Source organism: Saccostrea echinata, unplaced genomic scaffold (assembly GCF_033153115.1).
Source record: "Saccostrea echinata isolate AGI-Se365-2 ecotype Australia unplaced genomic scaffold, CSIRO_AGI_Sech_v1 ptg000043l, whole genome shotgun sequence".
NCBI lineage: Eukaryota > Metazoa > Mollusca > Bivalvia > Ostreida > Ostreidae > Saccostrea > Saccostrea echinata.
This window is the reverse complement of record NW_026889792.1, coordinates 2,902,215-2,927,704: the sequence shown is the minus strand read 5'-3', so window position 1 is coordinate 2,927,704 and position 25,490 is coordinate 2,902,215. Positions and strand designations below refer to the sequence as shown.

At 34.1% G+C, this 25,490-nt stretch overlaps 1 protein-coding gene across 1 annotated transcript; it reads left to right on the top strand.

Annotated features, from left to right (window-relative positions):
* Positions 1 to 232: 232 nt before the first annotated feature.
* On the top strand, positions 233 to 15,600 carry LOC133201367 (fibroblast growth factor receptor 4-like). Its single transcript, XM_061337184.1, has 20 exons — positions 233 to 348; positions 3,640 to 3,848; positions 4,005 to 4,242; positions 4,488 to 4,644; positions 5,336 to 5,481; positions 5,689 to 5,831; positions 6,831 to 7,059; positions 8,287 to 8,431; positions 10,170 to 10,315; positions 10,925 to 11,044; positions 11,157 to 11,285; positions 11,459 to 11,610; positions 12,177 to 12,251; positions 12,440 to 12,617; positions 12,728 to 12,838; positions 13,139 to 13,317; positions 13,542 to 13,664; positions 13,926 to 14,037; positions 14,294 to 14,390; positions 14,601 to 15,600. Exons 1-20 carry the CDS (start codon positions 297 to 299, stop codon positions 14,776 to 14,778), a joined length of 2,919 nt encoding a protein of 972 aa, XP_061193168.1. The 5' UTR covers positions 233 to 296; the 3' UTR covers positions 14,779 to 15,600.
* The last annotated feature ends 9,890 nt before the right edge of the window (positions 15,601 to 25,490 follow it).

Sequence of the window (25,490 nt, the reverse complement as noted above, 5' to 3'; positions counted from 1 at the left end):
AGTGAAATTAACAAGAATAAAACTACATAACAGTCAAGTCATGTAGCAGATGCATTAGTACAACTGTCCCAACAGGGATATGAATATTGCCTGCATCTGTAGGATCGCAGCCTGTGAAGTTTGAACCATGTCAGACTATGTTAGATTTCGTCAATTTGACCGACAACAAGGCCTAGGATTTCACATTTTGGTCACACATTACTTATCTATGTAGGTTGTTTAGGTGCTAGATAGGCAATCAAGATGATCTGTAATGTGAAAATATTGTGTTCTATGTGCTCTGGGATATATATTCTATGTTAAATATTTTGACTTATTTTGGAATGGAATTTGAACGGTATGCTAAAGGTAAGTGTATAAACAATGAGAATTTTTAACATTTCATCACAGAGAGTAACAAGATAATCGATTGTCTCCCCTGCTTTTATTATAATTTAGGAGAAAATGGGGTGGGGGGCTTTAACTCTTTGTTTTAAGTTTTTTTTTATGGAACACATACTGGAAAAATTGTGTGATGGGTTTAACAATGTAACAATGATATAGAAGGATTGAGGCGAAGAAAGGTCTTATATAGATTAAGATAAATATTAAGAACAATATTGAGAGTACAGTTTAAACCATGTCAAAATACAATTAATTTTTTTATGACCACTGTGTTTTTTCATGAGTACCGTGGTTTCTACCATTTGCTGTTTGATTCAAATTCCTTCCCCGAAGGTAAAACCCATCTAAATGTCAGGAAACGGATTGTATATCATAAAATCAAATCCTACAAAAGAAACCTGCCAAAATGGTGTTCAGTATCATAATTCTGTGCATTCTTAAAAGCTTTACTAATTTTGCTAACTAATGTCAATAAAAAAGGAACAATTGAAATTCCCATATAGGTACTGATTATTGATTCCCCATTCTCAATGCTATATTTGTTTTTCACTTAAAATACCGTCTAGATCATTGATTACTGGGATTAAGTGTCTTACATAATAAGACGCAAGCTGCATGTATATGCACCGTGTTTGTTTATATAACAATATATATAATAATATTAATATTAAAAGATATCATCATAAAGGAAGTTTGGTGCATCTTGGAATCTTTGAATCGGCTTTACGTCAAGCCATTCTTCAAAATGTCTGAACTTAAAATGAAGAAATTTCTTCGTTTCTAAGAGGTAATAGACGAATTGCTTTTGTAAAGAATAGTAAAAAGAAGAATGAAGAATTAAAATTTAATACTCAATGTTTTATTCATCAAAGTAATATTGCATATACCTACAATGCTTCTACAATATTTTAACAATACAAAGTACATACAACATTATAAATTTAAATGTTTTTATACCAAAATGATTGACTTGAAATCCACTGTTAATTTGTTTTTCTATAGATACATGAGGACCAAAGGCATCAATAAACACTTTTTTTTCTAAATTGACGCCCGTCGTTTAAATCAACTGTGTTTAATGATCAAATTATTATCTATCACATTAAAGAAGCATAATGGTAAAAGATTAATTGTACTCTACTGAAGCTTTAGAATTTCAGTCTTTGTTCTCAAGTAGAGTTCATACATAAGAAATGAATAAAGAGATATCGTGTAATGTGGAAGTGGATAGCATAGCATACAATGATCAGTTTCTCCCATATACATACATATACAGTCGGAATAAATACTTTAAATAGAAATATCTTCTTTTTTCAAATAAATAGTTTGGTCAAATAAGGTTATAGTTAATTTAATTCAAAAATGTACATGCAGATGTTATGCTGAAGGTTTCAGTTAATCTTGTTGTTTTCTTCCATAATTTTTTCTTAAACAGTAGGTCAGATTTTAAGCTTGGATTAAGAGCGTTACCTCTTTACATTGTGTACAGTGTAATTACCATTGATTCATAAAGTGTTGGTCAAGGTCAGAAATAGTTATATAAAAAAGACCCTCCAACGAATATAAGTATTAACATTTTATCAAAATTCCTTATTACTTTGAATACTTAGAAAGCAATTGTATACATTTAAAAAAATGAGGGAGGGGTCCTTACATTTGTATTAAACTACAGTACATCTATCAAACATCTGCTCTCATTTAAGAGAAACTTTTGTAAATTGAGTTTCGAAAAGAATGCACCATTTAAGAATTAGTGAAGATTTAATGGCATCGTTTGAAAACTAACCTGAATCTACACTACCTCAGGATGCTTCCATATTTATATGACCAATCATGGCTTTGCTGTTCTTGAGAAAAAGATTTTTAAAGACTTTCCCTATCTATTCCTAAGTAAGATTTTGATCCCCTGTTGTGGCCTCTTGTCTGAATATGCAACTCTATGCAACATTTTACAAAAGATATTGTTTACAAATCAGTTTAAGAGAAAAAGACAATTGTATACAACTACAAGTGTGAATATTTAATCATTTATTAGAATTTATTAATTTTTCAACAAAAAATAATTTTAAAAATATCGGACCAATATGTCAGTTGTTTTAAGAGACAACGGCGTTATTAAAATGCAAGCCCAATATTTATTTTTATTTGTCTATAACATATTCATTGCACCAACAGATATATTCTTATTTTTTCCCTTATTCATTGGTAATGCATGACCATCTTCGGAAGAAATACTTTTCAATTTGATTTTTATTTCATGCCTCGAAACTTGATTTTCTATTTTCGTGACATAAAAAATTACCAAAAATTACCAAAAATGCATTATTAAACCAGTTAACGTGTTTATTTCAAATTTCTCAAAATCAGTAGACTTTTCTCACATGAAAATGGTTCAGCCTCCAATAGGAATCTCTATTTCATGCCTCAAAACTCATGTTAATTTTTTGGTGAAAGAGGATAGAAAATGCAGACCGAAACATGTTCAAAATCTATGACAGGACGGACTGAAGAAAAAAAGGGAATATTAATTAACAAAGTTTCACAATATACTAGTGAGACTATTCCAAGTAGTTTTAAAACAAGATTGAAGACCGTTAAAGTCTTCACTCTCAGCCATTAAGAATCCTCTATAGACTCGATGAAAGATAATAGTATTCCTACTATCCAGAAGTAAGATATTACTCTGGTGTAGAGTAATTATCATAAGAATTATCTTGGCAATTCTGTTTGACTGTCATAAATGAGGGACTTGAAAGTAATAAAATGTTAACAGACTCAACTTAATAGTGACAAAATGTTAATTATGTTGATTTTTGATGGTAATTAATACACTTACTTGGTACTGTTATAACTATGTATGCCTGTCACAATAGATGACAACATCCCACACTTTCTACTATCTTCGCATATAAATTATCTTCTACTAGCCTGTATGTACCGATTTGGGTTCACTATATAATTATATTAACATCAACCAAATCATACATACAGCATTCTGAAAGACAAAAATGGTCTTCATTAAAATATAGACCCACGTTATCAACTGGTTTAAACAGGTGTGCAATTTCACTAAAGAAGGAAAAGTGAGCTATTGGTTCAAATGAACTGAAGTATTGGTCTTATTCGGAGAATTAAATTTACTTGAAATCAATCAAAATTAATCTTGCTTTCCATCAATTTTTATTTTATAATAAATATATTAAAAGAATATTTTTTTTTCAGGCTATTCTATATCTTTGGCCATTTCCTTTTCAGTACTTTACCTGACAGTAGTGCTAATTACATGTGACGTAATCGGAAAACGCAGGGGTCAGAATCCTCCAAACCCTGATGCCCCACGGTTGCTGGCCTTTTCCGTGGACCCACCGGTCAACCACACTCCTAAACTAGTCGTCGTCCCCGTGGATACTAAAACTGACTTACGGCTAGGATGTAGGAAGAAAAATATAAATGAACCCATTCAGGTATTTATGACGTAGTGATAATTGTGAATCATAAGCTTTAAGTTTTACATAGAGTTTTTTTATACCAAAAATGCCTATTAGAAACTGGTATATTATCCCAACCATGAGATATCAAATGTCTTTTTACTAACACGATTTGAATTTGACACAATTAAGGTATTCTGGGAAAAAATTGGCCCAAGGGGAGTAGAACAGATCACCAGCATGATCACCCCTTATCCCGAGGATAGTGAAAAATATGAAGTTTCCACGGGCTCCTCAATTAGTGATGACGTCACTGACCTGTTTTACCTCACAGTTAATAACATTGATTATCATGATATGGGGAAGTATGTTTGTCAGACTTACTACAAGTACAGAAGAATAGGTGGGGAAGTCGTGGTTTATGTTAGAGGTAAATAATGTTTATATTAATGTACATAAGATAACAGTAGAATATGAATGAATATTATTTGTATGTATCCTTGAACATCATCTGATTCAAAATCCCAGTTTTCATTATAATGAACATTTCAAACAGTATTGGTTTTAAGAATAGGAATTCACATGTGTTGCCTTAAACAAATTTGTATATACTGAGGTAAATGTTTCTGGAATCTTAATAAACTGCTTTTTCCATCCTACCTTTCCTCTTCTAAGGTCCCCCAAAAGTAGGTCTTTTTGAGTCCATGATCTCTGGAATGCTGAATTGGGACCTTAAATTAGTGTGCCCTTTCCACTCCAAGGACGACATTGATGTCAGCAATACTCTTTGGTATAAAGGAGACCAACCACTCCATAATGGCACAAACGACAGGTAAAAAAACTGTCGACTACATATATAAAAGATGTAGGTGCATAATTGATGTACGGAAATTACACATTAACCGAAAATATTTTGTATTTATGATTGATGTTCTTGCCTTAAAAAAGGTTCTTGAAGTTGGGGCTAAAAAATTATTGGGGAAAAACATCCAGCTAGTAAATAGGGTATCATATAAATGTGTCTTTTATAAAAATTATATGACCATTATTTTCCACTGAATTGTCAACTCATTTTTCCGTTTACCCGATCACGACAAGGAGCACACGGCGGGTGTGACCGGTCGAAAGGGATGTTTACTCCTCTATGGCACCTGATCCCACCTATGTTTTCAGAGGTCGTGTTGGCACTGTTCAAAATTTAAATTGTTTAAATAGACTTTAGAGCATGATGCCTGTTTGTTATCTTCACATTTCATTGTTTAAATGTTAGTATATGTAGTATATGAAATATATATATATATATATATATATATATATATATATATATATATATATATATATATATATATATATATATATATATATATATATATATATATATATATATATATTACCATAATTTATTCAGAATTGTCAAATTGTCATAGATACACGTAGAAACACTTTGCTGTAGATATTAGAGAAAAATAACGATGATATAACGAAAAAGTCTACAAATTTTAACAAATAATCTTACCTTTTAGATATAAAACCTATTTGAAGCGATATGACGAGATAGGTGGAGAATTTTGTCTTTACATCTCAAAGCTTCAGGATGATGACGTAGGCAATTACACCTGTGTCGTCACCAATGCGCATGGTTCAGATACAGGAAACATAGAAGTAAAAGGTAAAACTAATGAAATTGTACGGATTTTTTCTTCTTCATTCATTCTGCAACTCTGTGAAAACAGGTGAAATTATAACACTAGACGAAAAATGTACATAACTGTACAAAGTTAGGTACAGTATTTTATTTTTAATCCACGTCTGAAAAAGTAAGCATTGTTAAATGAATTCATTACGTTTTATAATATATTGAACACAATACTTACAGCTGGAAGAAACAAAACTATGGCTGAGATAACCACGGACAAGAAGATCTCCTTTATCTACCCCTCCCAATCTCAAATCAACGTGGAGGGTATCCAACCCCTCAAACTATGCTGCAAGGCCGAGGGATTTGATAAACTACCCATGGTAATTTTCCTTCCTAAATAATAAACTCTTACTTTAATTCCTAAGCCTATATTGGAGTAGGGGTTTATATACCTAAATCTAAATGGGAAGACATTCATCTTTTTTCTATATTCATAGTTTGCTGATGGATCAAGGGTAAACTTAGATACTGAAAAAAGATTAACACAGTTTGGTGTTTTATTTTAACAGTTTCGAGCAGAAATTGCGCTGCTTAGAACTTTTAGAATATTGAAATAGGGTCCATATGATTTTTTTTAGTAGCCTTTATATGCAGTTAAATGAATTAAGCTTTTCTACTCACTCTGTAATACAAATGTTTTTTTGGTGTGACACTTATTTTTTTTCCCTTTGTTTGCATGTGTTTTACAAAAACTGCCAAGTATTCCATCTAAATACATTTTAAATAGTAAAGTTGAATAGACAGCTTCGTGATAACTGCGGTACCTTTCTTTTCAGGACGAAATGATGAAGTTTGGTGAAATATAATGTAACAACTATTGTTTTATAAACTTCATTTTATTATCTATTATAAAAATAACCTTCGCTAAACTTGCCCTTCGAGAAAGCAGAGCTGCAGTTATCGTGAAAGGGCTAATTCGGGAAACTATGCAAGATCTTAGAAACATATATTTTTGCATAGCTATCGAAAATTATTGATCAGTATACTTTATGAGTATTCTTGCAATGCATTGGTATGATAGAAATATTTGTAAATAACGGATGATGTGTTATATCATAGAAAACCTTGTGTCATTAAGTTGTAGAAATCCTTAAATCTTAAAGGTGATAGAGTTGATATTGTTATCTTACAAAAGAAAGAGATGATATTGTAGAAATCCTTGTTTCTTACAGAAGATAGAGTTGATATTGTATTACAGATGATGGAGATGATATTGTAGAAATCCTTGTGTCTTACAGATAATATAGTTGTTTTTATAGAAATTCTTGTCATGTATCTGATAATGTGGTTGATATTATAGAAGTACTTGTATCTTATAGATGATGTGGCTGATCCGTAGTATCACGGGCAATGAAGTTCACCTGAGAGCAGAGGACGAGTACATGGTTGGAGATGTCCGTCTAAGATCCTACTATATATTTAACGCGACAGGGATCTTCTTTAACCTTATGGCAGACAGCCTCACCATCAATTTTACAGGAACATACATGTGTGGCATCGACCTGAATGATAAAATTTACCATGATCATATTAATATCACTGTACAAGGTTAGAGACTAGTACAAAATTTGTAATAGATGCAATATCAACAGATGTAATTCTTAACGTACTCATGATAATAATACTGCAAAGCCTTGTTATCATATTCGTTATTTATATACTCGTAACAATATAGATCTGCTAAATACAAAGATAAAACAGACGTAAAATACCCAATTAATGTCATTCAGGTAAAATGATATATTAAAAAAAACAAGATCTAATAAAGGTTGATTCCTTAAAGAGAATAAGACAATGTGACCAAAATCCTGTACTATAGTTTTTGTCAACCTTATGCATTTTTAGATATTTTTAAACAAGAAGCCCATGGGCCACAATGCTTACCTGAGAAACTATGACCCTATTGTTTTTAAGCATTTTTTTCTTGTAAATTCCTATATAAAACCCTACCCCCGGAAGTCATGATTTGAACAAACTTGAATCTACATTAACTGAGGATGCTTCCAAATAAATATGACTTAAATCGTGGGTTCGCTGCTCTTTGGAAAAAGGTTTTAAAGTTTCTTTTCTATAAATCCCTATGTTAGACTTTCATCACATATTATGGAACCCCGGGCCTTGGGGTCTTGATTTATAATAACTTGAATCTACATTACCTGAGGATGCTTTCATCTTAATATGACTAATAATATATGCCACTAGTGTTCTTTAAAAGAAGATTTTTAAAGATTTTTCATATGTATATATTCCTATGTAGAACTTTGATAGCCCTTTGTGGGCCCATCCCACCCCAAGGGATTTTGATTAGATAAAAATGAATCTATACTCCCTGAGGATGTTTTTCATATAAATATGATTAATCATGCATTGTTTTTCCTGGGAAGATTTTTGAAGATTATTTTATTCCTTTGTAAAAATTTGATTGCCCATTGTGGCCTCAATTAACCTACCCTCAAGTGGAGGGGGAGGGGTGATCAAACTCTTAAATATCTCCCCTTGAAAGAGGGCATGGTCCTTCATTTGATCATTTGAACAAACTTGAATTCCCTTTACCCAAGGGTGCTTTGTGGCAAGTTTGGTTGAAATTGGCCTAATGGTTCCAGAAAAGAAAATGAAATTGTGAAAAGTTTACGAGACGATGACAACAATGACAACAACGGACAAATTTTCATCAGAAAATCTCACTTAAGCCTTTGACTTAGGTGGTCTAAAAATGGCTGGTTTTTCCCCTGATTTTCCTTTGTTATTCACAATATTTCATATTTTGTAATAAAGGTCGTCCTTCTGTGACCGCGGAGACCACAATGATGAATGGCACTGTGGAAGAAAACAAAAACTTGACCTGTCACGTGTGGAGCAGCCCGATCCCAACATTACTCACGTGGTACTTTGATGACGCGATACTGCCGTCATCTTCAAGGTATTCTACAATGATTACAACTTAACTGTCAAATTACATGACATTTACATTTCTAATATTTATAAGTTTCTTGCTCATTTTGAAAATGTATAGAATCATTTCATAGGTAAAGAAAGCATAATTTATGTTTCATGAGAAAGTACACTTAAATTTTGGTAAAATTCTATAATAAATTTAAAAAAATACTACACCTTGAACAAGAGGCCCAGGGGCCACATCGCTCACCTGAGCACTCTGGCTAGGAAAAAGCAGAAATCAGTTCAGTCTTGAAAAGTTTTGATATAAAAGTGGTTCGGGGGGGGGGGGGGGGTTAATTTGAACTTCAATCTATACTTCAAAGGGATGCTTTTGAATTAATATGACAACTAATGCTGTTCTTAGGAAGACAATTCTTATTGATATATCATTTGTATTCCTTTGTATAACTATGATCTCCTGTTATGGCCCCTCTATTCTCCTGGGGGGTTATGATTTGAACAAAATTTGAATCTACATTACCTGAGGGTGCTTGCATTTAAATATGACCAATCATGGCTTTGCTGTTCTTCATCAGAAGATTTTAAAAGGCTTGCTTTTTCCTATGTATTCCTATGTAAAACTTTGATCGCCTACTGTGGCGCAACCCTACCCCCTGGGGGTCATGATTTAAAAACAAACTTGATTATACACTACCTGAAGATGCACCCATTAAAAAAAACACATGGCTTTGCTGTTCTTGAGAAAAAGATTTTTACAAATTTTTCTTATGTATTTTACGTAAAACATTGATCACCCATTGTGGCCCCACCTTACCCCCAGGGTCATGATTGGAACAAACTTGAACCTGCACTACTTGAGGATGCTTCCATGTAAATATGACCAATCATGGCTTTGTTGTTCTTGTGAAGAAGATTTTTACAGATTTTTCCTATGTATTCTTATTTAAAACTTGGATCGCCCATTGTGGCTCCACCCTACCCTGGGGGTCATGATTGGAACAAACTTGAATCTACACTACCTGAGGATGCTTCCATATAAATTTAACCATTCATGGCTTTGCTGTTCTTGAGAAGAAGAATTTTAAAGAGTTTTCCTATATATTCCTATGTAAAACTTTGATCGCCCATTGTGGCCCCACCCTACCCCTGGGGGTCATGATTTGAACAAACTTGAATCTACACTATCTGGGGATGCTTCCATATAAATATGACCAATCATGGCTTTGCTGTTCTTGAGAAGAAGATTTTTAAAGAATTTTCCTATATATTCCTATGTAAAACTTTGATCGCTCATTGTGGCCCCACCCTACCCCCGGGGGTCATGATTTGAACAAACTTGAATCTACACTACCTGAGGATGCTTCCATATAAGTTTCATATTTTCAAGCACAGTGGTTCTTGAGAAGAAGATTTTTTTTTAAATGATGGCATTAATTTTTCATGAATTCATGAATATCTCCCCTTGGAAGAAGGCGTGGCCCTTCATTTGAGCAAACTTGAATCCCCTTCACCCACTGATACTCTGTGCCAAGTTTGGTTGAAATTGGCCCAGTAGTTCTGGAGAAGAAGATGAAATTGTGAAAAGTTTACAACGACAACAATGCCAACGACGACAGACAACAGACAAATTTTGATCAGAAACGCTCACTTGAGCCTTCGGCTCAGGTGAGCTAAAAATGCCTTTTAATATGTTAGTTTCGTGTTTTGTTTGTGTTGATTATAGCTTCAGTTTCACCTGTATGATCTTCGCTTCATTGTAGACTACACAAGTTTGTGGTTTATCACAATGAATATCAACTGGACATGGTATTAAACATTAAATCTGTAGAAGTGTCTGACTTTGGGGTATACACCTGCAAAGTGTATAATTCTTATGGTCAAGGAATCGCTGTACAAATGATTCAAGGCAAGAATTTTCAAAATTATATGATATATTTAATCGTAATTCTTAACTTTGCACTACTAAGTATTAATTTAGTATTTGAAAAACATTTACTTAACTGAGTATATACATGTAGCTGTATTTTGTTTTCCCACCACTAAAAAAAATATTGATTAAAAAACATTTGTGAAAATATCTTAAATATTAAATAAATATGAAACAGAATAAGTCATGGTGAATAATAGATGGTCTGAAAATGACTTTGTCTTCAATGTTGACAATCCAAATATGTATTATACTGTATTATGTAGTGTATTGCATTGTGTATTATGTAGTTTATTATTCAGTGTATTGTGTAGTATATCATGTAGTTGTTTTGTGTTGTGTAAGGTGTAGTATATTATGCAGTGTACTAAGTTGGGTATTGTGCATTATGTAGTGTATTATGTAGTGTATTGTGTAGTATATTATACAGTATATCATGTAGTGTATTGTGTAGTGTTTCGTAAATAATCTTGTCCCTGTCAAAATTGGTTAAGTGTACACAACAATATAACTAACAATATTGCTAAAAGGCTTTAAACCGTCAAATAAAAGAATGAAAACGTAACCTGATTTCTTGGTGTATTGTAGATATTGATGAGTGTAGTTATGATCCTCAAATATGTGGATCAGCTAACTGTATCAACACTATGGGAGGCTACAGCTGTGATTGTGGGTCCGGCTACTTGTTCCAGAACGGCACCTGCATTGGTAGTATTACTGCTAAAACGAGGCTATACAATGTCTATATCAGATGTAAATAATAGATCTTCATAGAGTGATGGCTTGCAACATATGTGAGTATATGTATTCCTTTCTGTAGATATTGATGAGTGTAACTTGCCAAACAAGAAACCATGTGCCGACATATGCCTGAACACCGCCGGTGCCTACACTTGTACCTGTAGAGACGGTTACGTCATAGACACATCAAACAGCTACGCATGCCTGGGTCAGTTTCAATTTAGTTATCTTACATTCGATTTTCGAACAAATTGCTTCACTTTTTATAGTTATGTCCGGTGTTTCTCATTTGGCATTTGATGCTGACGTCACGAATCAAGAATACTCGCTCTGTTCTATTTTACTATAAATATAAAGTTTTCCTGAATATTTCTTTTACAGCTGTATCCGGGTTATCAGGATCAGGCAATGATGATGAGACAGAAGACTCGGACCTGTACATTATAATCGGGGCTGCCTCGGCTGTCCTGCTCGTTCTCATATTGTCCATATTGACACTAGCGTGGTTCAGGAGGAGAAAGTTTGAATCTTCTGTAAGATCATCTACATTTGTCTCTTCATTTACACAGTTAAGCAGTATATAATTCTTCTATTATTATATTACTTCATTCAACGGTATTTAAACACTAAGAATGAGGGTAATATGATTTGTTGGACCTGTAAACGAAATTCTGCCCAAAGCCAAAGGCATGGGGCTAGATTTTTATATTTGGCTTAAGGCCCAACAAATCATATCTTGCCCAGCCTCATTCAAATACCGTTTTCTTTAACTCTTCACTTGTCCATGCATTGGTAAATTTGAAAGCATCTTTAAATGCATTTAGTTAAGGTATTTAGGTAACGCCGGAAATTATTTGCCATAAGAAGGCCAAGGTTTTTGATGTTTGACTATAAAAGCCAGTCCAAATGATATCAAAAATGTAGGCGCATTTGCTTTATATAAAATTTATAGGGATATAACAAATATACGGTGCACAGGTATCACAATACTAATTAATAATACTTATCTTCATATTATATATAGTATTAATACTAATTAATTAAATTTATATCAATATTTTTATAATTTTAAATCCCTTTCTTTTATTTTCTCAAATAGGACAATGCTTCTACGAAACAAATATTCCAGGACAATGTGGCCTACCAATCGAGTGGAGAAAGCACAGTGAAGCTGGTATGTTGTTCTTTAATTGTTCCCTTACATACACAGAAATAAATTTCATTCTTGGGTGTAATCCTTTTTCATGAAGCAAGGACAATAATTATACCAGCGCTATTACTAATTATCTTAACGAGAATAACCTTAGATACTTAGTATTTGTTGAGTTAGTAATCAATTAAAACTGTCGTGATTTTGTTTAGAACTCTTACTTTGAGGATCTGAAGAAATGCGTCCTTCCTAGTGACGAGTTTCCCAGGCAACGTCTGCAGCTTGGCATTGATTTAGGTCAAGGTCGTTTTGGGAAGGTCATGATGGCTCGTGCTTTAAATATCAATGGAAATTCAGACTGGGAAATGGTTGCAGTAAAAACTATACGCGGTATGCTAAGGAATATATGAATGATAGAACAATGCAATAAAATTGCTAATCAAAGAAATACGAACAATGAAAGAAAACAAAAGTCTTGTATTTCTTGTTTTTGTAAACAGATTGTGCAATTGATGCAGAAAAGGAAGATTTGTATCAGGAATTAGAAATTATGAGAAAGATTCCACATCATCCTAACGTTGTTGATTACCTTGGCTGCTGTACCCAGCAAGGTAGGTCTCTACTATCTTTGTAAGGCTAGAATATTCTGAATACAATGAAAGCCTAGGGTATTCTGAATATGACAAAAGTATTCATATCCTGAGCGTTGTGAAAGTCTACATATACTTAACGTCTGGGGTATCCTGAATATAATAGTAAAAGTATAGAGTATTCTGAATGTGCTGAAAATTTATTATTTATGAAATAGTATTTTCCATACACCTAAAGTAGCTGCTAAAACTTCAAATGTATTCACTGATTTTTTTTTTTTTGATTAATAACTCAGAAAATATTTTCCTTTTGAATTGCAGATCCCATGTATATCATTATGGAGTATGTTCCTGGAGGTAACATGCAGCAGTACCTGAGAAAGTTCCGTCCCTCCCAGCAGGCCACTAACAGTGAGGAACTCGTACCCCCCACAGCCAAAGATCTCAACAGCTATGCCCTCCAAATCTCCAAGGGGATGGAGCACCTGTCTTCACTAAATGTACAAAAAAATTTAACCCACAATTTAAGCACTTTAATTTAATCCAATTTAAATATTCAGACATTTTAAAACATTATACAGATTTTGAAAATGCTAAAACTATTTAATAAACTTAATTTTAAAAAAAACGATTCTCTCTCTATTAAAGTCAAAGATGTGTGGGATTAGCAATCTTCCTACGATTTACTTACATTCATTAATGAAATTTACTTGTCCCTGAACAGATAATACACCGTGACCTCGCTGCCCGTAATATTCTAATAGACCGTAAAGGGGTGTGCAAGATATGTGACTTTGGTTTGGCCAGGAATGTGGAGGGAGAGGAGGTTTATGAGAGATCATCCAAGGTAACATATGAAAATCATCTCTTTAGGAGGCAAAACATTAACAACTGGACCTCAATTGGAGCAAATTTATTTAACTGTCCAGCTGATTTTGAAATTTTATGTAATTTCGGTATTTGTGCAAATTCTTTTTAAGCTTGTATTCTCCATAGCTAAGGAAGCCTTTTAGTACTTATAGAACTATAAGTCATTTGATACAGATACGAAGTACTTCAAATGAAAATCAAATAAAAATGAAATAAAACAAACCTGTGTATCGTTTAGGGTCCTCAGCCTATCCGCTGGATGGCGCCAGAGTCACTGTCTGATCAGTGCTTTACCAGAAAAAGTGATGTTTGGTCATACGGGGTTCTTCTTTGGGAGATAGTCACACTCGGTAAGGCGTCGATGGTCTCTATCACGTGTATGTTCCTAATGTCCTCAAATAGTTACCTACTGAGGGTACAGATTACTGAATTATGGCATTAAAAGCAAAACTTCTAATTCAAAGAAGAAAGTTGTAAAATCTGCAAGACTAACTGAACTAATTGGAAAAGCATAAGAGAATTTTCCTCATTTAGTTAACACTAAATATAGAAAATCGTCTATTTTACTTGAATTGAGGCTTACTAAACATGACTCCTACGTCACAGGTGCCACTCCTTATCCTGGTATGGCGGCAAGAGAAGTCATCTCCACGGTGATGATGGGAAAATGGCTCTCTCGTCCTCTACATTGTAAACCAGAATTGTAAGTGAAAAAATCATCATATTAGCTTGAGTCTATTGACGTTAAAGTCCTCAATATATTAACAGGATCTTTTTATATTGACGTACATGTAGTTAAGGGTGATTATGCCATTGTTCTAATAAGTTTTTTTGTCCTTGTCGTTTTAGTTACTTGTCTCAGAATTGAGTTTTAAAATTAAAAAACGACTGTAAAATACATGTGTTTTTGCAGGTACGCACTGATGGTGCGATGCTGGGACATGATGCCACAGAATCGTCCGTCCTTCAGTGAAATCAGCAAGAGTGTGGAAACGCTTCTAGAAAAAGAAGCAGACTATATTGAATTCAAAGCCTACGAGGAAGCCATATTCAGTGTCCTTGACCCTAACCTTGTTGATGAACGTGTGTAGGTCGTGTGTAGCAAAGATTGGAATATATACACAAATATTTCCCTCCTATTAAGTGATAGATAAAGTAATTTGAACATTTGTATGGATATATACACAGATACATGAAGGATAAGGCATTGTGAAATGTGCGTGGAAGAATGGTACTAAAATATTACCTCTGAAAAAAGTATCCAAATGTGCACGCACAGCAACATTCGGAATGAGTAAAATAGACCAAAAAGTGATGTCCATGGCACAGATTCATGGAAATAGGACTTCTGGATCGAGCGTGCGTTTGTTCTGAAGATATTCTCTGTGTGTTGTTCTTTGAGTTGGAGGGATGGAACACAGTGTATGACTGATCCGTTAATCAGGAAATTTTCACTGTGTCCATATTATGATAACCTCAAAGGACCACCTCTACTATGAAGTATACAAACCATACCTAACAGGGTCAAAGCAGCGAATGTGATCTGGTGTTTTTGTGCATGTTTTGTCATGACAATTTATGTTGTTCATGTTAGTCAAAGTACTAGTATACTTGGCAATGTTTGATTTATTAGGGTGAAACGTGACTCGTGTTGTAAGAATGTTTTTGTTTATGTTATACCAATGAGAGTGTGACTACATTGAAAGTGTTGCTGTGATATTTCGGCAACAAAAATAGTACTGTGATAACTATAAGCTTTTATGCATAATCTTTCATCGCATTACCGACATAAGTACGAAGATAGAAAGAAAACAGGAGAGATAGTTCTGGAAAAGTTGTGTATCATTAAACAAACGTATTTATCATGTTCATCTCAGATGGATTCCATCTTTAAATAAAAGTTTTAAACTTGATACTGCCTTGGAAAAGTTTTCATTTCAAACTCTCTGGATTGGTCTAAGGAAATGCATTGGAAGTCTGCATAGACCCGTTATTTAGTCTACAAAAATGATGTATAGTGGTGTACTGTTACTCATCATTACATGTCACCCTGCATATATATATATATATATATATATATATATATATATATATATATATATATATATATATATATATATATATTCTCCGTCACATCAAGATCAGATCTGAAGAAAGAGTACTGCTGATCTATCTGGAACCGAGCGCAAATCGTATACCACTGGTCTGTGAATGATCACCTAGTTCCTACAAGGTTAGGGTGTTAGAGTATCTGCTGATCCCATTTGTTGGATGGCGTTTGATATAGTCACGACCTGTAACGAATAGTTGAAAGACTTTACTAAATACGAGTAAACATGTCATGTTCCAAACCAATTTGACGACAACAATTTATACAGGATGTTCTACTGATGTCTGGTAGATGTGTTGATGCTGAAGATAGAGTAAATGCAACAACAACAGCTAAAGCATCTTCAATCCCACGACCGGTCCTTCGAATGAAACCGTATAAACCGAGGTCCCGTGTCGCAGTATCTGATAGCACGAGAAAGATAACTCACTGCTCTCAATGAACCTAAGTGCCGAGTATAGGTCTAAATTTGCAGCCCTACACCGGCAAGTGGTGGCTTCTCCATATGAGTGAAAAATTCTCGAAAGAGAGGTGAAAACAACAAACAAATCAATCCCACAATCTTGATATTGTCAAATTAGGTGTAACTGTCTTAAGACGGACAAGATAAAGAGTCAATCTAATTAAAATTAGATTTTCCGAAGAGTCGATTTTTGAGGATTGCATTGTAGATTCTGACCACATTCATCAGGCAAAAAAGATGGTAACCATAGAAATTTCAGTTATCTTAACCTAGATCCTTTTAAAACAAAAAATAAATGTCAATTGCAAGCATTTTGGAGTCATTAATCTTCCACTTTAACTGAGGTTTTGAAATAAACAAATTACACCAATTTAACACCATTAGACCTTCAAATGAGATGATAATTTAAGTCAGCACAAGATTACAACCATCAGCAATGCATCATACGATCGTATAGTGATTCCCCAAGGGCCACAAAGTTTTCCTGATTCAGGAATAAGTCCATGAAAACCTTTTTGTTGCCCTAAACGTAACTCTCATATGTTTTCAACGACTTAAACCTCCAGTGAGGTAATAGATATGAGATGGTTTAAAAGTAAAATCTTACTGTTGTTGAGAAACAGTATATAAACACTTTCCTTTGAAGACCCCCCCCCCTCCTTTTTTTCTGGTTTCACCCTAACCTCGAGTCTACCTTGAAGGAAACTAGAACCGAACATTAGGTAGAGGTTTATAGAAATTGTGCTAGATATTTTTTCTTTGCTCTGACCTTGGATTTTCGGCTACAGAAAATGCTTATTTATTTTCGAGAAAAAGACCCCAATTTAAGCAAAACGGACATTTTTTTTATAATTATTAAGTCAATAACACCTACGGGTCAAGTGGTCCCCTTCTGCCTGGATGACTTTACCAGGAACTGTCCAATAAGTTAAGCCAAAGAAAACTAGTTTTTGAATTTACCACTGTAATTTCTCAAGAATAGAAATCATTGAATCACTGTTTTGTATCGATAAAGTTGAACATTAACTTTGTTTAGTCTTAAAATTATTCATCCGCATTGCACCATTTTTTTTATATATATACTGCGCATGCGTAAAAATTAGTTCTATTGTATTCATTTTACAACGCAACACCACACATTTTAAAATGACTTTAGGCCATTCCAAGTTTTTTCTCTGTTTAGCGTCCACCCGTTTTTCAAAAACCTACCTACCTAATTGCAAAAAACACACAAGACTAAAAATAAAACACAGACTTAATAGTCATAAAAATGAGGGATTTGCTTTCCTTAATTTATTTTCTTGTAGGAAGATCTATTTTTCAGCAAAACCAATGTATTAAATGCTTAAAATATACCAAATATGACATATTGTACACAAATATTTAGAGAATTTGACAGAATTCAAAGATTTCAACAAGAAAAATCAATTTCAGGACTCCTGATTTTGTTTGTTTTTTTCTGATATGGAGTGTCAAAAACCAAAGCGCACGCGGACACTAAACATAGAAAAAACTTGGAATGGCCTTATCAAAATCAGTATTCTTGACAACGTCATGTTAATGAAGAACACCAAAATGCAAGCTAAACACTTGAAGTTTGCTACTGTGAAATTCGGAGATATTTTTATATTAGGAGTTTGCAAGAAACAATTTCTCAATTGTGCAAAGCAATGGGATTTGAAGGATTTTACTCCGACCACTCAAGCTTTGGGGGAGGGGGGGGGTTTCTAGTGTGAAACTGGGAGATAATTTCTGATTTTTTAATACCCGCCCTTTTTAAAGAAAGTTCAGGTATATTGTTGTTACCCTGATTCGTCCGTCTGTCACACTTTCTTTTTCCTCAAACTCCTCTTTTATTTTAAGAGTTACCAACTGATCTTTTGGAATATGATAGGTTGTGTCCTGTAGATGTGAAATAAAAGTTTGGAATTATCCATTTTACCATGGGGGCCAAATGGGGGACAAAAAATGAGTTTCTTACACAAAAACCTGGTTCCGAGAACTCCTTTTACATTTTACGCAGTAACCTAATCATCCTTTGGAAGATGATTGGTGGTATACTGTAGATGTGCAATAAGGTTTGGGGTTTTTCATTTTCAACCTGGGGGCTACATAGGGGTCGATGGGGGTCGAAAACGACGTTTTTCATCTGACATAAACCTGGTTCCCAAAATCTTCATACGTTTTACACTGTAGCCATATCACTTTTTACAAGATGATCTGAGGTGCCCTGCAGATGTGCACTAAGGTTTCAGAATTTTGATTTTCACCCTTGTGGCAAAATAGGGGTCAAAAAATGACATTTTTCAAGTTATTTCGGCGGACTTTTTCCTTATTTCTTTAAAGACAAACATTTTTTCTGAAACTTTCTCTTTTAAATTCAGAATTGACTTCATTACAACCTTCAGTTTTAGACTGGAATTCATTATTTGAAATACTAACATAAGAGACCCATGAGCATATGCTCACCTGTGCATTTTATTCTCAATTTGATATATATATATATATATATATATATATATATATATATATATATATATATATATATATATATATATATATATATATATATATATATACATATTTTATGTAAATTAGTACGGAATAACTTTGCTACCAAGGTACAAGGAAGCTAGCGTACACGTACATTTAGTGGCAAACACCTACCTACGGGTATTACTGCTTTATGACAGCATCTAGTTTTAAGGATACATAACAAAACAAAAAAATTGATGCATTGATATATATGTATATATTGACTGATTTTGATTAGAAATGACATGAATAATAAATCCTTAAAATATAAGGAAATCGTAAGTTTTCTTTGATACTTAGATATGTGACTTTGTGTCATTTTCCATGTAATTCTATTCAAAATTTTGCACACATTTTTAACATTGTGACAAAATTGTACAAAACTTCCCACTTTACCCGGCAAACATTATTCGGATATCCTATTTAGATATAAATCTATGAGAAATATTGCTGATTTGTGTAAAAAGTTAATTTGTGTTATTTATCTTTAATTTGCAACTAACAGATTCTCGATCGTGTGCAGGTTTTGAAGGATTTTTCTCCAGCCACATCTTGAAGCAACGACAGACACTCGCTCAAACAACGCGGGACTGGAAGGGCAAATAGCCACCTACTAGTATCACCTAACAAAAATACAAGTTTACATCACAGAATCAGTTAAATTTGTTGAGTGGAATAGTTAAAGGAAGCGAAATGGATGTTCAACTAAGCAGAAAAGCCCAAAGATGTGTTTAGGAAACACATGCATCTGATTCTTCTTTAGTGTCCCCAAGATTCACTGAATGTTCCATGTAACAAACTATGTGAAATGAAGAGTAATGAACGGTGAATTTATGGATTTAAGATCGGTGCCCCGTATTCCTCTACAACATTTCCTGTAGCAAGACATTCAGTTCATCGTGGATTATCTGTGCTAATTCAAATACAATAGGACTATTTTTTTAAAATTTGCGCTGCTTATTTTCTACATTGTTCATAATAAATTACTTGATTAATTAATCAAAACCTTTTCAATGCTGTTTATCTGAGTGTAGGACAAAAAAAATTAACTTGACCAGGTTTAACAAAGATGACGTCACAAAAACTCTCAAATCGAAATAAAAGACACTACCACATCTGTTTCATATTTGGGTGTTTTACTGATTAAAAACAAGATAGCCAAACTAATAACTAAAATGTGCAAGATGACTTCAGCTTATTCATAGTAACTTCCTTATTTATGTAGTAATATTCGAACTTCACCTGTATTTGGTGTTTATGTCTTACAACCGATTTGATATTCAGGAGCTTGCTCTGAATATGATCAATTATAAAACCGAGGCAAGCTATTCACAAAGAAGTTGAAGTTCAAAGGATTTCAAAACCCCCTTTAATATTAGATTTTCGCAAATTCTACCGTCGTTATAACGACCTTGTTTATACATACAACCTTTCGTTGGGTCGAATTTTGTCGGACGTGTTTCATACCATTTTTAGGTCATTTCTTTTATGATAAATATGATTAGGGATTACTCCGTCTACCTGATCAATACATAGAGCTCACGGCAAGTGTGACCAGTCGACAGGGATGCTTACTCCTCCTACGCACCTGATCCCACCTCTGATGTTTTTTCTCTGTTAACGATTTGTTTGCTTACTGGATTTATGAGATTGATCACTGTTCGTTGAACTAAGAATTAAGTACTCTAGAGTAGGTAATTCATACCTCCCTTCAAAGAGTTGACTCCTCCTTTGCACAGCAGCTGAGTAAACGATGGAAAAATTCTTCAAAGCCACAGTGAGCAGTTCTTTTGATTTTGTTTTTTCATATGACACCTACCGGTATATCAAACAACACGAACAAAAAGAAAGTTGATTGAATTACCTTAATATTTAAAAAAAAAAAACCCTTTAGCTGAATGCATTTAACATCTGGGATTAATGTGTTGCCCTTAATGTAAAAAAAAATAAGGTGCACAAAATATCTGCACCAAATGAATAATGTAGCCAAAAGTATTTACCAAATTTGAAAATGGTGATAATTTTGAAAAAAAAAATTACCCTGATTACCTTATTGTTAAAAAGTAAAAAATCTAAAACTTTAATGGTAACAGTGTTTACAGTAAGGGTATTTATTACATTACGGTTGCAGTGAATTCAACATTTTACTGTTAATGTAAATAAATTACTCAATTTTTCCATCTTATTTCAGTAAAACTTGGTACACAATTTAGATTAAGAAACAAAATTTCTTTATAATGATATTTGATTTCGATGAACAGTTCTACCATGGTTACTAAAATAGACATTTCTGTAAAATTCTTTCAGAGCTTTACTCCTCTCAGTTCATTTATTTATGGTTGCAACGACCACATATATAAAATAGGGAATCTTTCGAGCACACGATGTGCCAGTGTGAATGTGATGGCATTTTTTAACAATACACCTAAAACGGCGTAGTCATATGGACATCGATCATACAACAGACCAAATACATATGATAACCTTACGTCAAAAAACAATAAGGTCCTCATCACATTCGCAATAAACTTTCCCGGTTCCCTTGAAATTTTGAATTGACTCTTTGAAGAAGCTAAAGCAAGTCCATACTTGGATTCTTCAACTGCAGAATACAAGCCAGTGTTTGTGATTATGGATGTTGCCTACCACAGGCTCTTTAAGCCTCCACGTGTGTCGGAAGATAATAAGTCTGATTCAACCCGTCGGTTCCTTAAACTTAAATATGCCAACAAAAGAATAGATGCTGTGAACATCTGTAACATTCTGTTGATCATAAAAAAGTCCAGTTTTGCATTCCAAATATTTCAAGTTGAAGTCTACAACCTACATTTCCCACAGATATTCCAAAATTGTTGCTTCCAAACTTGTAAATTATTAACAAACCTTGCAGTGCTAGATATTGAACATCTTAAACAAAATCTTTTTAAAGTATTCTTGTTCTTCCTCTTCTTGCAACTATAGTCCCGGTGGACACGTTATTACTGGTGATGTTAATATAATTAATTGATTGATTGTATGTTGTTTAACGTCCCTCTCGAGAATTTTTCACTCATATTGAGACACCACCACTTGCCGGTGGAGGGCTACAAAGTTTGACCTATATTCGGCACTCAGGGCCATTGAGCAGTGAGGGATCTTTTTCGTGCCAGCACCTACTGCGACACGGGACCTCGGTTTAAACGGTCTCATCCGAAGGACCGGTCTCCACGCCCCGCAGTCGGATTCGAACCCGGGACGTAAGGATCAACTCCTTACTCCGCGACTCTAGAGCATACGCTCTAACCACTGCGCCACGCATGCTAATTTAATTGAAATTGACAGCCTAAAGCTATCGTTTTAAAAGGTCCTAAAGATACGGAGCTCCAATCTTTCAACTGGGTACAGAACTTCATTTCTATTATGAATTCTGTCGACGATTATGCCAGACGTTGGGCAGAATATGAAGGGGAAGACCTGGACACTTTGTCAGAATGGATTAAGTGTTTTAGGAATATATTTAAGAATCGTGTAAGAGAGTTAAAAGGCAATATACCAACCATCTATCATTCCGTTTTCTTTTTCACTGAATCGGAGGTGATAAAAGAATTAGAAAGACTACATGAACAATATGTTCTGGTTCCAGCAGACAAGACTTGTTACTATACCGTCTTTGTTTGTAAGGCTCATGGTTACAACTGTATTTTAGAATAACTTTTTTTAATTCTACATCTGGAAATCCAACTTATTACTCACAGTTCACTGTCCAAGGATGAAATTCTTCAAAATCACATACCAGTGTTTAATACTGTTTAACATTCAGTCAACCAAGGTGAGTTCGATCTACCATACAAAGCCCCAATCTTTACTCCTCACAAAAATATTAAGTGCTATAAAGGAGAAACTTCAGACGTACTGTGCTACAGTATATTCTAGAAGTGGTGTAAATCAAATATGAATTCTCAAAAACTTTAAATAACTTTTAAAAAATCAAAATCACAATTTTTTTTTCAAAAGTTAGTAACATCAAAACTTATCATTTTTCTACACTTTATACAACCATTCCTCACAATGAATTAAAAGCTAGTCTTTTTGATATCATAGACAACTGCCTTCTTCAATAAAAATGGAACTCGGAAATTTACATACCTTGTGATTGGTGGTCATCAGCAAAGTTACTTTGTTTAAAATCGCTCTGATTTTGCACACAAGTACATGTACTCGATCTGAAGGGATATTGAAGGGATGCTGGAGTTACTCATCGACAACATCTTTGTAGTCTTTGGATACCAGGTCTTCCAATAAACTTTTTGGACTTTTAATGGGCATTAATTATGATCCTTTTTAGCTGGCCTGTTTTTATACTCCATTGAAGCAGAATTTATTCAAAAATTCTAAATGAGATGAAAACACCTGCTTTGGCCTTTAACTTAATATTCAGATGTAACGTTTTATCAGTTCACAATAGATACAATGTACTTCCATTTAAATTCAGCTCGATATATAACAGTGATATCGAAATAAAAAGACACCACAGAGTCTGCTATATCTGACTTATATTTGGTTGTTTTACTGACTATGGATGATAAGTACCAAATAACAATCAAACTTTTTCTTGTCAACTTTCATTATTTATGTTATTAAGGGATACTTGTTTATGTCCACTGTCACCTGCATACAGTGTTTATGTCTCCCAACTTATTCGATACTCAAAATCATGCTCTGAGTGATCAATGTTTAGACTGAGGCGGGCTACTGACAAATAAGTTGATGTTACAGGGATTTTAACAACCTCATTTAAAGTCAGCATTTCGTAAATTATTTTTTCGTTATAATTACTTTGTTAGGAAATATATCATTGGGTCGTATTTTGACTTACATATATTACCAATTGTTAGGCCTTTGATTTTATACTAAATTTGACTACGGAATATTTCGTCTACCTGAATCACGACGGGTGTAACCGGTCGACAAGGGATACTTACTCCTCCTAGGTACCTGATCCCATCTCTGGAATTTCCGGCTGTCCTTGTTTATGCCCTGTTCAAAGATTTGTATTTTTTTTAATCACTGTTCGTTATATTCACCATTTCATCATATCAAGAATTAAAAAACTCACAAGATATGGGTGGATGGGATCGTTGTACACCGCTTACTATTTTATATAGAATACAACCTCAAAAGTCAGCTGCATTCAGTAACATTCATCTCAGACAGTGCTTCTGATAAAATCAACAGCATTTGGCGATATTTGTCCAAGACTTTACTTTTTGATAAATTCAATGGAATTTGTAAACATTTTTCTCAATAAAATACTTTTTGTAAAGACGGTCTGGTGAATTTTGTAAAGTAAGCGGCATTTGGCGATATTTGTTAAAAAGATAGCAGAATTTCGCGACATTTGTTGGCTTTCGGTAAGTCAGCGGCATGGAGCGATATTTTTCAATGTGATTTTGGTAATGTCAGTAGCATTTGGCGACATTTGCCCACGAAGGTGCTTTTTGTAAAGTCCGAGTCATTGTCCAAAACATTTCTTCTGGTAAAGTCAGTGGTGTATTGCAACATTCGTCAAAGAGTCGCGTGGTGTTTGGTGAAGTCAATGGTATAAAGCGACATTTGTCTAAGGCAGTGTCTCTTGTAAAGTAAGCGGTATTTTGTGCCATTATCCCAGACGATGTTCTCGTTAAGTCGGTGGCATTTTGGTGATGTCGTCCGAGAGTGTGTCTCTGATGAAATCAGCCGCATTTAGCGACACTTCCAAAGCAGTCTTCTGATAAATTAAGTCAGTGACATTCAAGTGTCTGCAAGACAGTTCTTCTCGTAAAGTCTGCGCCATTTGTCAGCATACTTTTAACTGTTTAACTCCAAGACAATAATTGTTGTAAAGTCAGTGGCATTAAGCAACATTTCTGCAAAACAATGCTTTTTGGTAAAGTCAACGGCATTAAGTGGAATTTTCCTAAGACAGTGTTCCTGATAAAGTCAGTGGAATTTTGAGCTATCAATATTTTACACCAAGGCGATGCTTCTTGTAAAAAAAAAAAATCAGAAGGATCTGTCGACGTTACTCCAAGACAGTTCCTCTTGTAGTCATGGGCACTTGGTGACGTTACGCAAAGGCAGTGCTTGTAAAGTCAGGAGCGACGTTACTCCAAGGCAGTTCCAGTACTCCTTGTATAATCAGCAGGATATGGTCACGTTACTCCCAAGATAGTGACGATAGGGGAGCTCCTGCATTTGTACATGTATTCCTTATTTCACTTATCCTAAACGCATCTTTTAAATAAAAAATTAGCATTTAAAAATATCTTTTCATAACCAATTTAAAAATTATTCTTCTTTTGTAGAAATATACCAAAATCTCAGTGATCTACTTCTGGCCAGTTCTGCTTAAGGAGGCTGGGGGGGGGGGGGGGGGTCAACAAATTAACCACAAATTAACCACCAGATTTAACTTAATTTTTTAAATATGATATCTTAAGCTGTCAACTATCATTTGGCAAAGAAAAATTTAAAATTTTAGTTTTAAAATTTGATCCTTTTCTATATCTTCATATGGAGCTCTTCTTCTAAAGGAGATCAATATAGTCTAAAAATGGCCACGACCCCCCAGCCTCTTTTAATTTCTACGAATACTGTGTTGTTCGAGTTAACAGTTTTCTTAATTCGCTCTCTTAACTGCGGAGGCGAGAAAAGTGAACAGATGGTTTGTCGGTAGA